At 42.7% G+C, this 17,643-nt stretch overlaps 1 protein-coding gene across 6 annotated transcripts in view; it reads right to left on the bottom strand.

Moving 5' to 3' along the window:
• Positions 1-17,643, bottom strand: part of PDE4D (phosphodiesterase 4D) — a 1,282,340-nt gene that overhangs the window by 52,078 nt on the left and 1,212,619 nt on the right. For 5 of the 6 annotated variants that reach the window (XM_019930016.3, XM_019930017.3, XM_033852884.2 and 2 more), the window contains one exon: positions 2,756-2,868. In XM_019930016.3, the coding sequence (XP_019785575.1) occupies positions 2,756-2,868 (113 nt within the window). Of the gene's footprint in view, positions 1-2,755; positions 2,869-2,954; positions 3,885-17,643 lie in introns of those variants that run through there. The other variant, XM_004326374.4, reaches the window with a different exon arrangement.

Raw genomic sequence — 17,643 nt, forward strand, 5'->3', positions numbered from 1 at the left:
AAGAGATGCTCGACAACCTAGCGGACATGTGACGCAAGTTGTCACATTTCCAGTTCAGACTTAGGTTCCGCATCACTCCTGGGGACCTTTAGACCAGCTGCTCCAACTCAGTTTACAGCTCATGTGGATGTGACTTATTTGTGCCCTTGTTATCTGGCTGAAGGGTAACTTTACAACCTTTACCAAGAGCTCTTTTTCCTTCTATGCTAATCCGTTTTCATCTATAAAAAGTCACAGGAGCTTAGCACTCATTTAGAAATGAATGGGTTTTTAAAAAAAAAGAAATGAATGAATTAGACATGAAAAGTTTAATCAACAGCTTCAGCTGAGTTGAATTTTTTAATGTTAAAAATTAGTGTCAAGTGAGAGAGTGTCATGGACATATATATACACTACCAAATGTAAAATAGATAGCTAGTGGGAAGCAGCCACATAGCACAGGGAGATCAGCTCAGTGCTTTGTGACCACCTAGAGGGGTGGGATAGGGAGGGTGGGAGGAAGGGAGATGCAAGAGGGAAGAGATATGGGAACATATGTATATGTATAACTGATTCACTTTGTTATAAAGCAGAAACTAACACACCATTGTAAAGCAATTGTACTCCAATAGAGATGTAAAAAAAAAAAAAGTCATGTCAATAATCTTACAAGACATAAACACAGCTAGAATGACTATATTTTGAAAAAGTCTTTTCTTACTTAACCTAGATTGCACTTCAACCAAATAAATTCACCTCCTACACTAAACCTGTAAATTAACCTAAAGTCTGAGGGGCCTTCACAATAAAGATTAAAAAAAAAAATCCCTGTCTTTAAAAGACAGGAATTTTAAAAGAAAGAAATGCCCTTAAAAGAAAGAAATCATTTTGACCAATCACTGTGACCTCAAGTTTTATTTTTTCATCTTAAAGTATAGATAAATTAATACTTGACAGTTGAAGTCATTCACAATACATGATTAGATTTCATGTTAATTTTTAAATTCAAATAGAGGTCTCATCATTGAGAGTACGGATCAGCGGGAAAGTAATTGTAGCTGCTGAGGTTCATTGTGCTGCAAAAGTACTGTCAAATCATCTCGAAAATATAAGCAAAGGCTTGCACATCTTTTGGTGCCTTCTGGTTTTTCCTTTTACGACACAGAATTAACCAGACAAGAGAATAAGAACTCAGGCCCACTGCAGAATGGTCCCATTCGGCATTTAGGACACTGGAGATACTCAGCATATGTCTACTGCTATTATGAACCAAATTATGAAAGAACAATCTATATGTTATAAAATGAATCAACGAACTAAGAATTTGCTAGCGAGATGAGAACAATGGCACCTGATGCCACGGCAGGGAGTAAGAGAGTAATAACCCATCATTTTGACGCGGAGCCACACCAAATTTAGAAATGAGGCTTCAATGACAGAAACAAAAAATACAGATTTGATCATCAGTGTGCATATGGGTAGGTCAGTGTGCTGACGGGTAGATTAGTGCCCTCAGATAGTGACTGGGACGTCCTTTTTATCTTACTGGAAGCTAACTTTTTACTTAAAAACCATGCTGTCTGTATAAGCATTGTCAACAGATAAGACAATCAAGTGGGTGATATGCTATGATATTTTTTAAAACTGCATGAGAAAAAAAAAGGTGGGATAAAAACTATAGTAAACTAAAAAAAGAAAAAAAGCATAGCTCTCTGAAAAATATGTGCATGTAGATAAACAGTAAAATGGTATACCTTCCTGACCTTGTAAATAGGTGGCCAAAGATCTTTAAATATCTTTAGGGGCAACTGTTATTAATCACCACACAAAGTTACCAGTCCTTACTGGCTAAATCCCTCAGCCACCTGCATCCAACATGCCCATGCCTCCTTTCCTATCCCCTGAGCCAAACAATCATTAAAAACATACATAATCCCAATTATTTCCTTACATAACTGAAGATTGTTTTAAAAAAAACAAACAAGGAATTCCAAAAAATACACCAAAACTGACAACACTCTACCTTGCTTTAAGGCTGTGCCAGGCTAAGGGTTGATTCTCAGCCCTCAAACCTCCACTATCCACCAAGACCAGCACCTTGGCATACGGCACAAATGCCCCATTGAAGCATCACTGTAACTAAATAACCTCAGAAAACTGGACTCTCTCTCCAAGATTCACGGAAACAAAGGCAGTGATCGCAATGAACCTTAACTTTGACGTCCCCTGTGGACACATATGGCCAAGCAAAAAGATAAAGGCTCAGTTCTTACAGGGTACCCTGACACTTAGATAAATGGGGGTTAAGGTTCCAAGTTCAGTGAACTCTTCTGCGTTTGAGTTCAGTAGGTGGTGACATCCAAGGGATTGCACTGACCTCTAGTAACTCTTATTTTCCACTGGGAATCCCAAGAATACCCTACAACATGGGTTGCCTGTAGACCAGACTCGGTTTCTGTTGCAAGGGCAAAGTGTCACTTAGAAGTACCCCCTCCAAACACACACACACACACACACACACACACACACGAACAGTGCCTTGGGGGTACTGCAGTCAAACTATGTCAAAGTTGCTTTTGCAAAATGTTTAATTTCTCTGGAGTGAATAGAAGAGAGAGGGAAGGCATGGCATCAGGAACCTCCTTCTAAGGGAGCCAAAATGCAGTGAGTGTGACAAACCCCTGTATGTATTTCCGCGGGCCACGGGGACTGGTGGCTTCACCAGCGTGGGAAACAGCAGCCTAGGAGCCTCGGTGAGAGCCGAGCCGGGGCTTACCTTGTTGGAGGCCATCTCACTGACGGAGTGCCTGGTCTGCAGGGTCTCTAGCTGGTCCAGACACCAGTCCAGCTCCTCCAGGGTCTCGCTGGCCAGTTTCTGGTAGGCCTCCTCTGCGAAGAGATAGGGAAAGGGGCACTCAGTTCTCAAGCGCTTCACAGGGCCGCCGGCGAGTTCAAAGGGGGCCATCCTGCCGTACCCCGTCATGCTCGGATGCCCGGTGCCCGCACATGAGGGCTGCTCCTTCATATTGACGAGCCGGGCACCGCGACGGGGGCCGGGGCTCTGCTAACGGTGCGGCCGGTCTCGGGAACGCACGCCCTCTCCAGCTTGGCGTCTCTGTTCGGCGTCCAGGAAGGGCGCGCCAAGTGCGGCAAGCCAACTTCTACACGGACCAAAACCCTCAAGATGCGACTTTGAAGAAGTCCTGGTGCCGGAGGACGGCGAAGGGGATGGCGCGCGCGCCCGGGAGCCCGCCCCGCGGAGGGAGCGTCTGGTCCACGGCGCGATCTGCGCGGCGCCCGGCCCCGAGCCGCGGCCCCGCGCCCGCCCCTCCTGCCGAGCCTTCACTCAAAGCGAATGAATCAGCCGCGGCCGGGTGCGCAGCCACCACGTTTCCTGTTTTCTTTCTCAACTCCTCCGGCGGCGGGCGCAGCGCGGCTCCATCGCCGCGGCTTTCCGGGAACACTACCCCTAGCGCCCCGCACGGCCCTTGGCGCCGCCCGGCTCCTCCTCGGCTCTCTCACGCCGAGATCGCCCGGAGCCACGGCCCGCCAGGGGCCCCCGCCGCCCCACCGCCTCGCCTAAGCATCACCCCGCGCGGCCCCGCGCCGCTCGCTCCGAAGCCCGGCTGGGGAGGCGCGGGCGCTAGAGTGTGTGTTGGTGCTGCTGCCGGGGGCCGGGGCGAGGGGAGCGGCGGAAAACCCGGCGTGGAGCACCCGCCGCCGGCTCGCCCGCCGCCCGGGGTCGCGCCCGCCGCGGGGCTCAGGCGGGCCCTGGGGCGCACGCGCGCGCGACGGCGCACCTGCCCCGCGGGGACCCCGCGCGCCCAGCCGAGCCGAGGCCCTCCCGGTTGCCCAGACGGCCCGAGCCTCCGCGTCTCCACTGTCCCGTGCTTCCTGCGAGCTTTCGCCGGAGAGCCCGACGGGCGGCAAAAGATGGTTATTTAGGACCCGCGCAACCGTTTGTGTGGGTTTGGGTTTTAATGTTTCTGAGGCTTCGTTTCTGAGGGTTTAGGATTTACCTACTTCAAGAGGACAGGGTGGTTGTGCAATCAAAAGTATTTCTATTAAGACCAGACCCTCAGTTCCCAGCCCAGCCTCTGCTAAGAACCATACGTCTAAATTTCGGGATGGACATAAGCAAGCAAACAAAAACATACAATGTCGTGGATATGAACGCCTTAGAATTCACAGATTTGGCAATATGTTGTGTTTTCACATTCAGAATTGTCTAAGAGTTACAGTAAAGGAAGAGCAATGTGAATGCAGCACGCCTTATGGGCAATTTACGCCCGTCCTGCATACATGCTTCCTTCGTCAGTGGAATTGCAAATCAGGGACCGGGATGGTATTTCGATGCCAATGGGAAGAGTCTGGAAGAGTGTTTCTACCCACCGTGCACAGGAAAAACTACAAACGTGAGAAAATGGAAAGACCACATCCAAAGACAGCGTATGGAAGCAGGTTCTATTTACAAAATTTGACCCTGGGGGAGGTCTACAGTAAGGGATCAATTGCAGAGAACTTCACTATATTAGTGTGCAGGTAAGTGAACCTGTGAGAGGAGGGAAAACATCCAAACTCCCAAGAGCCCATCTTATGAAACTTTGTTACTGTCAATTAGAAAGAATACACTGAAAAGCTTACATGAAGTTGGTGAGATCCTTTTCCTTGGTCTTCGAATATACAGGTATTGAAGAAGAAATTCTGCCCTTGAAATTTAGACTCCATAAATGATGAGTGGCACAACAAAAAATTTCATGGACTGAATCTCGGGCTCCTGGGATTTTCCAGATAGGTTTTTATATAACATTTGTAAAAGTTAGAATAACTTTCAAAGTATTTGTTACATGGGCCATGTGGCTTATTATTATCAGGGATTCTTGAACTGTTTTCTATTCACTTTGGGAACTCTAGGTTAAAAATTGCCTCTTTTATTCCACTTTTTTTTTTCCTGCACCAATCTCTGTAAATATATACTTTTGGGGAACAACAACTACCTAACCTTGCCAGGTGAATTAAAGTGTGATTGGAGCTTTTCCCCCAACAAAAGGAAAAGCCTTAAAGATAATCTTAAATCGTAAGTATAAAGTATTTTATCTGTATAGCCTTTCCCTGATTAAGTATATAAAACTAGAACATGCTTGTTATAAAATTTGAAACATTACACAAAGATGTAATGCAGAAAGTTCCTTGTAATCCCATACCCTAAAGATCACAAATAATAATTAAGCCTATGACCGTAACACATTTTCATTTTACTTAATATCTTCCATATGCAACTATAGCATTACCTAGCTGTGATGGAAGTACATGTACTATATGGTTTTATTTTGGCATTTTTTTCTTCCAAGGTATAAAATAAGGATGTAGGAATTTTAAGAGGAAATTAACTTATTTTAGGTGATTTGATTTGGGCTACCCATAGTTAGCTCATCCAATGGATTAAAGATGCATGACCATTGTATCTAGGATTTGTTCACTGCCATCTTTCCAGTCACTGGTTATATCTAGAAGCCAGGAATCCCCTCTCCACACCTCAAAGGCTTGGTGTTCCGTGTTCCTCTCCCCTGCTCTCCAACTTTTCCAAAGTCTGAGCCCCAGGGGGACTTCCCAGTCCCCCTCCCATCTTCACCAACTCCTCAAAGCTTTTCAGAAATATAGGCCTTGGACCTAGCAGGATGTGGCACCACGTATTACACTTCAGTGTTTAATTTTTTTTTTTTTTTTTTTTGCCGTACGCGGGCCTCTCACTGTTGTGGCCTCTCCCGTTGCGGAGCACAGGCTCTGGACGCGCAGGCTCAGCGGCCATGGCTCACGGGCCCAGCCGCTCCGCGGCATGTGGGATCTTCCCGGACCGGGGCACGAACTCGTGTGCCCTGCATCGGCAGGCGGACTCTCAACCACTGCGCCACCAGGCAAGCCCAGTGTTTAATTTTTAATTGTAATAGTGAAGAAGTAATTCAGTCAAGTTTCAATGCCTCAAGACATTAGGTACTTAAATACAGGACTTGCTCTTAAGAAGGCAGTACAGCGACAAGAGGGACAGCTTGTTTCAGAAGGTCTACTTTACGTCCCAATCATAGATTAGTCATTTTGACAAAATCAGCATTTGAGTACAATAAGAATGTGGCCTGTGTATGTATTTTATTTTATTATTTTTATTTTTTTAAACACCTTTATTGTGTATGTATTTTAACTTCTAACTACTTCTGCATGCACTGTATAAATCTGGGGAATGAAAAAAGAAAAAAAAAAAAAAAGACCAGAGCACACCTACATACCAATAAGTAAGAAAATAATTACTAACAACAGAGCAAAGAACAGTTTGTTCTATAAAACTGTTGCTCAAATAAAGAATTACTGTTGATATTAGCAAAGAGCTGAGAATACTACTTTTTCCAAATTCCTAGGTTTATAGGCAATACGGGTAGCCACAGTTTTTCAGGATCAGTGTTAAAGCTTAACTTTTAGGAATTTTAACCCCAAATGTTCTAAAATATGAAGTAACTGACTTTTTCATCCCCACTAAAAAAGCCTCAATGTGGAGTTGCCAGCTATCCTCCAGGAAACTGAGTCAGCACACCAAACAACACACCTAAATGTCACCAACATTTCGCAGGACAAAAACAGTGAGCTAGTTTAATTTGGGGTTTTACCAAGAACACATACTGCATTCATGAATAAAATACTTTTCTCCCCAGAGAGTAGCAGTCACTGTGGCACTACTTGAAAATATAAGAAAACTCTTCTATTTTCCCGTCCAAAATCTTGCTAAGTCAAGGGACTACAGGGAGAAACTGTCTAAGCAACAACTCTTGGCCAAATTCCATAAAAGCCAGGAGAGGGCTCTGGAACAGCAACTGAGAAATAACTTGAGCCTTTGGAAGTCCCCTCCTACAGCAGCATCAGTTTCCTTCAAGGCCCCCTTGAACTATGTGACACCCGTGTTTCTGCTCAGGATCTTCTGTGAACAAACAGTCCTCAATTCTTGCAGGCCAGCACTTGGCTTCCGTCATTGTGATGTGATCAAGGGTTCCCCTGACACATGGCCTGAAATGGTGCCAGGAGCTCCAGGAGAAGATGCTGAAGCAGCAGCTTCCTTTTGAAAAGGAAAAAACTAATTGCCTCAGAGCCACAGCAGTGAGCTAGAGGTTGAGGTCATTTTCTTGTGAAATGTTCAGCCGCTTACTCTTACCCACAACTTACAGCGATGTTGACCATTGAGGTAAAAGGATCCGTTCTACATAATGTGTGACTCTATGGATGTCAGTTTCTTTGCCAACTCTTGACTGATTAAAGGTCTGTATAAATTTGTCATAACTCCTAGACAGGACTATTGGTGTAAATGAAGAGAACAAGTCCAAAAAAATCACTTTACCTTGGACACCATTTGCTTTCCCTTCATTAAAAAAAATAAATACAAACTGTAACGGCTGATTCAGATTGTTCTTTAAAAAAAAGCCCTTCACTAAACATCTCCTAAGAGCGAGTAATTAAATGTATATCTTCCTAAGCAATTCCAGCTTCTCCTTTCCCAACTCCCACCCAAATTCCCTCTTTGTTCCTAAGGATGGAATTGATAGTGTCTAAAGTAGGTAGAACTGGAGAAAAATGATTTCCACTTCACCATGTATTGCTTCAAGCTAGTCACTCCCTGAATTTGCTACAGTAAAAGATTGATGCAATTTAGCTCTAACTTTTGCTGACTTTTTTTTGTCTCTACATTTTATCTGATGGGAAATACATGAAGGTGTTGGATACACTTTCAATGTGTACATGTAACAGGTTTAAGCAGAGCTTGCCAGTGGCAAGCTGTCCTCATTTCCAAGTGTATTTCTGGCATCAAGTTCTTGTTTTAAAATCTTATGAAAAATATAAAATTTCGCTTAGTACTTCAAAAGACCTCCAAGGAGCAGGTGTACATAATTTTGTGAGTTTTTTTCTATCTTCCCACTATCTATGATTTTCTTTCTGGGTCTGCCTAAGGCTCTAGTAGAATTTTTTAAAGAAATAAATACAAGACTGGATTTCACTGACTTCTAGTACCATGAGAAATTCAACAAACATTTATTTAGCACGAAGTATGTGTCACACACTTTATTAGAGTCTGCAAAAACAAGATGAATGAAAGAATGTGCCCCTTATCCAAGGAAAGCTTAAGAGTCCAGGGGTGGAGATAGTTTCAGCATACTATATTGTAGAAAGCATTCTGAAAGAAGGAAGCATGTAGGCTATGGGAGAATACCAGAAGGCAATTTAAATCAGAGGTGGAGTGGGAGAAGGCTGAGGCTTAAAGAATGAAACAGGAGGTAAGTGAAGGGGGTGGGAAGAGTTTTTAAGAGAAAATAATATGAACAAGCACATGGGCCTGTGTTCAAAAGATGTATGTATATGTGTATGTAGGGAAAGGAACTCCCATGAGTAGGACCTTGCTCAGGGGGAAAGAGGCTGGAGAAATCCACAGACACTGGTCATGGAAGTCTTGTCAGGCATGTGTAGGGGCTTTGGACTGAATCTTCGAAAGGAGGAGCCACTGAGTGATTTGGAGTACTGCTCAATAGGGGATCTGGTTTTATTAACATGGAAAATTCTAGGACTCTGCAGTAAATGGGATTGAGGGAGGCAAGGCTGAAGTCAGTGAGACCATTATCTTCAGCCATGTTATTGGTAGAATAAAATTAATAATTTACAGAATATTTGCTTTTCTGATGATTATTCTACCTAAAACAATCTCAGTATTAATTTTTTTTTTTTTTTTTTTTTTTTTTGCGGTACGCAGGCCTCTCACTGTTGTGGCCTCTCCCGTTGAGGAGCACAGGCTCCGGACGTGCAGGCTCAGCGGCCATGGCCCACGGGACCAGCCACTCCGCGGCATGTGGGATCTTCCCAGACCGGGGCACGAACCCGTGTCCCCTGCATCGGCAGGCAGACTCTCAACCACTGCGCCACCAGGGAAGCCCTCAGTATTAAAATTTGACATAAGCATATGCTCTCATGACATGTCAGGCATGAACTGAAGGACTGCTCAGTGGGACTTCCAAAGGAATAGACTTCTTGCTCTTAAAAACTACAGTCTTCTGAAATTGTCATCATATTGTATTCATCATAACTCTGTTCACCAGAATTTCTTTCAGGGAGAGTGCAAGAAAGTGCTTGACAAGGCTACTTATTACAGAAGATGGGACTTGAGAAGTACTGGTTTGGGCGGGACTAACCTGTGGTCTCTTCCACATAGGAAAGGGGAAGAATATGCTTGTTGCTCCAGTGGGAATATATGTGTGTGGGGTGTGTGTGTGTGTGTGTGTGTGTGTGTGTGCGTGCGCGCGCGCGCGCGCGCGTGTATAACAGAAAGGAGTCAGTTTTGTTTACAGGATAATTTCACCCTATAAATCTCCCACTCCCCCCAGTCTTTAATAAAGTTACTGAAGGTACAAAATGCTGAGATAAAGAGATTTTGTTTTGTTTAATCTGAGCTTGGAGGCCAGATTGGCTCAAACTGAAATGTCAGCCTGAGCTGACACTGAGAAGAGACAGAGAAAGAGGAGGAAGCTTTTGGAACTCAGTGTAAGAGCAGGAAGGAATTTTGTCCAAGGAATTGGAGTTTGAGCTAAGCTTAATCAGACATCTGGATTGCGGACTTTATGTGACATGTGAACGACTATAAGTAATATTACTCCTTGATGGAAACTAGAAGAGTAGGAGGTGGTTCCCATCTCCATTCCACTACATACAAGCCATAACCCCTGGCACATCACCTAATCTTTCTTGGACCTTAATTTCCTCACCTGTAGATTGGGGATAATAACAAGAACCTTGTAGATTATTTTAAGTGAGAGACCATGAGTTAAATAACCTTGTGTTGCTTACCTACTAGATTCTTTTCCAGGCACTGCACTAAATGATGGAGATTTAGCAATGAACAAGGTAGTTAAAAGTTCCTGCCTACTCTCAAGGAGTTTACATTCTACTGGTTATAATAATTTTCTTTTCATTTGAATAAACATATATTGAACACCTGCTAGGTCCCAGGCCCTGGGTACACCAAATGGAAGGAAATAACTTTGGGTTTAAAGAAGCTCATAGTCCAATGAGGAAGGCAATTATTGGAGATATGTATGTAAGTTTCCACCAAAACCAGGCAGTAGGTACAGCAAAGTCGGCATAAGGCAGAGATGGGGAACAGGGAAGGTGCAAACTACCACATCTCAGGAGAGATCTGGGAAAACTTTCTGAAAGAGGGAATGCCAGCCTGGAGTCTCCAAGGATGAACTGAAGAGTTAACCAGGTGAGAAATGGGAGGTGACATCTAAGATAGAGAGTAACGTGTCACTGCCAGTTAGAGAACATAGGCCATTCAGGTAGCTACAAGCAGAGAAGAATGCTAAGTTTGGGATCCAGCAATGGACAAAGATAAAGGTGGAGAGGCAGTTATGGGGGATTTAGTATACTATTCCAAGGGTTTATGGTTTTTTCCCCAAGGAGCCACTAAAAATCTAAGCAAGAATGTCACATGGTCAGATTTGCTTTTCAGAAAGATTACTCTGGGAAGTGTGAAAAGAGGGTTGGAGAAAGACAAGACCAGTTAGGAGGCCTAGTGTGAGAGGAGAAGCTGCCAGAAAGGTAGGGAGAGAACCTCTCAGGAGCAAAGAAAAAGAATTTCAAAGGAGAGAGTATCAAGGCATAGCCACTGATATCCAAAACAGACCATAGACACCCACCAGTTTGAGGTAAGATGATTTTCATTCCCAATTTATATTTCACCAACAAAGATTAGAAATGCTAGTGAGGAAGCTTCTCTCTGGGAATTTGTTTCAATAAAAGAACAACAAACATTTTGCAAAAAGGCTGAAAAAAAAAACTATTAGAACTATGTATGTTATTTTCATACTCCTGTTACAACCTTAGGAGTCATTTTGATTCCCATGGGGAGGGGGCTTGTAGGAGGGTATCTGTGTTTCCATCAACCTTCAGGGATGACACAGTCATCTTTATCTCTGTCAGTTCTTGCACAAAGCATTCCTTATAGCAAGTAAGGAGTTTGCTTAGGTGATCTCTACTTCCTACACAGCTCTGATACTTGCTTATTTCATAACTTCTGACACTATGTTAATCTGGGTGAGGTGTTGGTTTTGAAGTTGTTCATGACTGATTAACCTGGGTGGGGTCAGGTATTACTATAGAGGGCATTCCAGAATTGACCAGATGTCTTCAAAGGTCCCATCCAATACCATGGTTCTGGAACTCTGTGAGTTTGGTTCAACTGTATACCAGGTATGGGTGTTTTACATTTGAAATTGAGATATTTTGAGAAAGAAAGTTATTGATAAATAGAAAGTCTTGCTTTCTCTGCTGTATATTTATATCCTCTACCCCTGCCCCCAACCATATTCCCATCTAATACTTTGCCAATTGATTTACCAATTTCTTCTTAATTTATACAACTGCCACCTTCAGTCAAATCCTCATCTATATATTTCTAGATTCGTGTAACAGCGGACTACTGGATCTCCCTGGGTGCAGTTTTTCTCACCACAGTCCTGTTTATAAAGTCAGAATAATCTTACTTAAGCTCTGTTTTTAATGTGTAAGTTCCTCACTCAAAATTCAGCTGCACAAACTCCCTCCTTCTTATTCTATGAAAGCCATACTTCTTGAGTTCACAGAAGGCCTTTTTTTTTTTCCCAGTGGGCTTTTCCACACCATTCCAGATCCTCTTATTCACCATCCCATCTAAGGCTGCCATTCTTAGCCAATCCTTCCACCTAGATACAATTTGCTGGCTTCTGTCTCTATGACTGTGTTTATGTCACTTTTATATATGTTTCTAGGCTTTTCTACAAGTGCGTAGGACAGTTGCTGACATTTACAGGCACTCAACAAGTATTTGTGAGCAAATAACCAATAAGTAGGCATGCTTTATAACAAATAAGAATATCTCTTTCCAAGTAAGATTTAAGTAGTCATCATGTCCTGGGTATGCCTCTCTAGATGTAGCCATCTTCGTGTATCTCTTATGCTACATCTCTTGCTTTCAAACTGTGTTGTCTGTTGCTAAAGAGGATCAGAAGCTAACATTGCCAGAACTTTGGCATGGTTAATGCATCATGGTGTCTTTTGGAAGATATATTAATATTATACTGAAATGATAGGTATTATGATAAATACAGAGAATGAACTTTATAAAATCAGGCAAAATTTTGAAAGATTCCATCAATATGCAGGTATGAAGTTTGAGGGGAACAAGTGAATGAACTAAAGGCTGTGTGCCATCCATCCGACCAAGATCAAGAGAATAGGTTCCCCATGCAAATCAAAATTGGGAGAATAGCTGGATCTCCTACCTACTTACCTATTCTTGCCGCTCTGAGTTTAGCCAATCTGTCGTGCTCATGTTATTTTCTAACAGCCATATTTAAATCTATATTTCTCTCTCAATGTAATAAACTTAAATACTGTCTATGGCCTCCCCATTAGATTATTCTGTGTTTTCACTACTTCATCTCCCCCATCCACCCCATCCCCATCTATTTCCCCATTCTTACACCCCACACATACATACTCTGTTGGTTTTACGCTTTAAAAAATAATTTAGATTTTTTAATTCCAGACTTTTATTTAGATTTTCCTTAGAATATGACCTTTCTGTCTTCAGAATCCTTTCTCAATCTTTATAATTCATGGTCACATTATATCACGTATTTCTTTTCACCATTACCTATACTTGATTCATTGCTCACTATTCTATCTTGTACACTCCATCATCCTTATCTCCCAATCTTTGTTCTGACTTTTCACATGGAAGGAAAACTCCCTTAAGTGATTGCCCATAAAGGAGACATTGGTGGTAGGTCTATTTTGATTCTCTGTACTTCAAAAGGCACAATGCTTGTAAACCTTTTTGGAAGTCTAATAAACCTTTTGAGAATCTAAAGCAAACCTCTCCAGAAAACTGGACATAGGTTCATATAATCAGAGTTTTTATTTTAAAAGTGTTCACTGGCTTCCCTGAAGTCCCCAAGGACTCCAGGTGGAGAATTCCTTCCTGAATGGAGAAAAGAAAATAATTGTTTTAATCAAAACTGCTCCAGAATTTTTCACTCTGAATTGGTACCTCTGCTGCCTCCTTTGTTTCCTTACTACCCTTCACTAGGGATACCTAAAGAGAAGTAATGCCAAAGAGACATTCATTCCATTTAAGGGAATTGAAGTCTGAGCTAAGAAAAATATATCTATACAAAAGGTGTCCAGAGAAAGACTAGGCTCTTTCAAATAGGCTATGAATAGGTTTGAGAAGGGTAACTTCTTACGTCCCATGTTTATACTCACTACTTGTGCTATAAGTAGAACATATGAGTGAGAAGCCACGTCAGCCTACTGGTAAACCTGCATTTGTTAAATGTGTATACATTATAGAGCAAGTTTTAGCACTCAAGATTATACCATATATACATGGATGGTCTACTTGTGCATGAACTGGCACCATACACAAGCTTAAGTAAAAGAAATTAGCTTCGGGCTTCCCTGGTGACGCAGTGGTTGAGAGTCTGCCTGCCGATGCAGGTGACACGGGTTCGTGCCCCGGTCCGGGAAGATCCCACATGCCGCGGAGCGGCTGGGCCGGTGGGCCATGGCCGCTGAGCCTGCGCGTCCGGAGCCTGTGCTCCGCAACGGGAGAGGCCACAACAGTGAGAGGCCCGCGTACGGCAAAAAAAAAAAAAAAAAAAAAAAAAATTAGTTTTCTAATTGTACAAGAGTATCTGGGGAGGTTTAGATTTGGATAAGAAAGCTCTTACACACACATGCAAAGACCCACAACCCGTAGAGTTCCCCATGGGAAGCAGTATGACAGATGGGAAAGAGCATAGATTTCAGAATTTGACTTCCAGCTTTGCCATGGTTCTAGTCATCCTGTTATCTTAAATTAGTCGTTTAAATACCGGAGCCCATTGTATAAATTGGGAATTAATTTTTATGAGAAATGCATGTGAAAATGCATGTAATGCACGTATATCTGACTTATAGCAGGTAATCAATAGTAACTATTATTCTGACCCAATTTATAAGGTTGTTTAAATAAATTCATCTACAATAAGGCATTTCATACATAAAGGGTTACTTCCACTCTCACAGGTTCTCAATCCTAAGCCAATTACTATTTTCTTACCATCATCCTTCAATTATTAACCAGTTCTGCACTGAACATGAGTGAAGAATCTAAGATCTAGAATAGCCTTCACAAGACCACACCAAATCACGCAAAGTCACTAGCATTTAAAAATACGGGGGCTTCCCTGGTGGTGCAGTGGTTGAGAATCTGCCTGCCAATGCAGGGGACACAGGTTCGAACCCTGGTCTGGGAAGATCCCACATGCCGCGGAGCAACTAAGTCCGTGAGCCACAACCACTGAGCCTGCGCATCTGGAGCCTGTGCTCCGCAACAAGAGAGGTCGCGATAGTGAGAGGCCCACGCTCCATGATGAAAAGTGGCCCCCGCTCGCCACAACTAGAGAAAGCCCTAGCACAGAAACGAAGACCCAACACAACAAAAATAAATAAGTAAATAAATAAATTTTTTTTTTTAAAAAGTACAAATATGTCATTGGTTAATGACAGAACACCACTTACTATGAAGTTACTGGGAGATATCACTCCAACATTTCCCAAAGAATGTTTAAATGAACATAATTGCTATGAGAGTCTCCTTATTAAGAGAATTCTGTGGGCAAACAACATTGGGAAATGTTACATATGATTTTAAGGAGCAGTGATTTTAATGGACATGAACCTACCAAAAGCTAGAAGCTCTACAGCAAAGAGACCTATTTAATGTCACTTAACAAGTATTATTAAAACATATTTGATCTTGGAGTGCAACAACTATAATGTCTTGAAGCATACTTTGGAAAACTTTGCTCTATATCATGTCAGGTGAGTCCAAAAACATAAACACAATACATCTGTTCTGTAGGTTCCCATATATTTGAAATCTCCACCAAGGACATCTTCTTTCCCCTCCTCCTGCCCTCATGTACTATTGAGAAGTGGCAAGAGAGTAATCTTCCTCTTCCCCTTCCTCCCCCTTTCTCTCTCTCATCCCAGAAAGAGAGCAGTCCAACAATCCATACATATTTATTGAGCCTCTCTGATGTGCTGGTTGCTGTGAAACACAAGAACATGAAAGATTCGGCGGCCTCGGCCTGGGAAGGAACTTATAATACCCTGCTGAGAAAATCAGACACATGACCAGTTGCTGCCTAGAGACAGTGGAAGGTAGCATGGAAATCATCAGCTTGGAAGCGCTACTGTGGCTCAGGGCAGGGAGCAGAAGGTATGGACGGCAGCTAGGTGTGCAGGGTTCCAGGAAGAAGGTGAACCTGGATGGAGGTCTTCGGCGCAGTCTGTGGTTTGAAGGGCTGTGGGTGGGAGGAGGGAGTCAACTGGCATTCTTTTCAGGTAGAAGAAACAAACATCTGAAGCCTGAATAAAGGTTTCATGTGTGGGTGGAAAATAGCCCGGATAGAGTAGACTCCTTCCAGGGAGCAGGAGGGAAACAGTGGAATACTTCAATGTGTGGCCTGGAGCTAATGGATATTAAGGGAATTGCATAAGTGTACTTGTGGCCCAGGAGGATAAAATGAGGAAGGGAGGAGGTAGATTAAGCATCCATTGCAGGACTTCCCTGGTGGCACAGTGGTTAACAATCTGCCTGCCAATGTAGGGGACACGGGTTCGAGCCCGGGTCTGAGAAGATCCCACATGCCATGGAGCAACTAAGCCCGTACAGCTACTGAGCCTGCGCTCTAGAGCCTGCAAGCCACAACTACTGAAACCCGCACGCCTAGAGCCCATGCTCCGCAACAAGAGAAGCCATTGCAGTGAGAAGCCTGCGCACTGCAACGAAGAGTAGCCCCCACTCGACACAACTAGAGAAAAGCCCGCATGCAGCAACGAAGACCCAATTCAGCCAAAAATAAAAATTATAAATAAATAAATAAAAGAATGCATTGCAGGAGTCCAGATGCACAGTGAGCAATGAACCAAGATTTCTAGAGGTATCTATTTTAGTGGCCTCCTAGGACAGTCACGAGCAATAGGAAGAGCATGACATTGGGGACAGAGACCTAGGCTCAAATGTTGGCTCTGCAACTTAGCAATGTGGCAAAGCCGGGTGAATTATTGAACTTTCAATCTATCAGTTTTTTCATTTGTAAATAGAGCTAAAAATACACCCCACAGAAGATTGAACCCCAGGCCATGTTCCATATTTTATTTGAATTTAAGACTAACTTAAAGAATCACATATCCATATGCCTATTTCGTTTTATTGGTTTCCTTTCAACTTAAATGCATGATTTGTTTAAAAAATTATAAATATTTATCAAGTTTGTTACATGTAACACGTAACAGCTGATTTTTTTTTTTTTTTTCTTTTCAGTACGCGGGCCTCCCATTGCTGTGGCCTCTCCCATTGCGGAGCACAGGCTCCGGACATGCAGGCTCAGCGGCCGTGGCTCACAGGCCCAGCCGCTCCGCAGCATGTGGGATCCTCCCGGACCGGGGCACGAATCCGCGTCCCCTGCATCGGCAGGCGGACTCTCAACCACTGCGCCACCAGGGAAGCCCAATGTAACAGCTGATTTTAACTGCATCCATTTCCTCCTCATCTCTTCTTCAAACACAGTTATCAAAACAATTCTGTACATATTTTTGATACTAGTAGTAGTTAGCCCCTGCATCTCTCTGAAAATTAACACAATGAGCAAGAGTATTCATTGTACCTGTTACTTTAAACTATTAGGCGTAAGAATGGACATGTGGACACAGAGGGGGACAGGGAGGGTGGGACGAACTGGGAGAATTAGGATTGACATTTATACACTACCATGGGTAAAATAGCTAGCTAGTGGGAACATGCTGTAAAGAACAGGAAGCTCAGCTCGTGCTCTGTGATGACCTGAGGGGTGGGATTGGGGGGGGGGGAGGGAGGTCCAAGAGGGAGGGGATGTATTTATATAGAGAGCTGATTCACTTCATTGTTCAGCAGAAACAACACAACATTGTGAAGCAATTAAACTCCAATAAAGACAACAAAAAACTGTAGTTGTTTTATCAAGCTAGAGGCTTAAAGCATGCCATTCGTGTTTTATTTCATTCTTAAGATTAGCTTTTGAAAATATACATTATTTCAAAACAATTTGGACACTTCTTGCCATCCTCTGATCTTGCAAAACCATATTTTATTTTGAGCATTCCAGGTTTATGCATAAATTACAGCTCCTTGATTAGAGAAAAAAAAGTTGAATAGAAATTTTCTTCCTATTGTCTGAAAACATAATGATTACACATATATTATAAATATTTTTATAAATCTCCAGGATATATTTACCAGCTAGAATTATTTATTTAACGTGTGGACATTTCACATTGAGTTCATTAAGGGTTTAGATTTAAGACAAGTTTGAGATCCATTAAAATAAGTTGCTGTGGTGTGTCCTTCTGGTGACTTCATATTTTTTACTTTATATTTTTAAACGGTATTACATACCTTAACTCTTGAAATACAACTTTTAAGTTTCATGATTTTTGCCATTTTGCTAACAGCACTATTCTCAGTGCATCTACCATTTCACTGGCATTATTTATTTCATTCATATAATTTTCTGT

The sequence above is a fragment of the Tursiops truncatus genome, chromosome 3 (genome assembly GCF_011762595.2).
Source record: "Tursiops truncatus isolate mTurTru1 chromosome 3, mTurTru1.mat.Y, whole genome shotgun sequence".
Taxonomy (NCBI): domain Eukaryota; kingdom Metazoa; phylum Chordata; class Mammalia; order Artiodactyla; family Delphinidae; genus Tursiops; species Tursiops truncatus.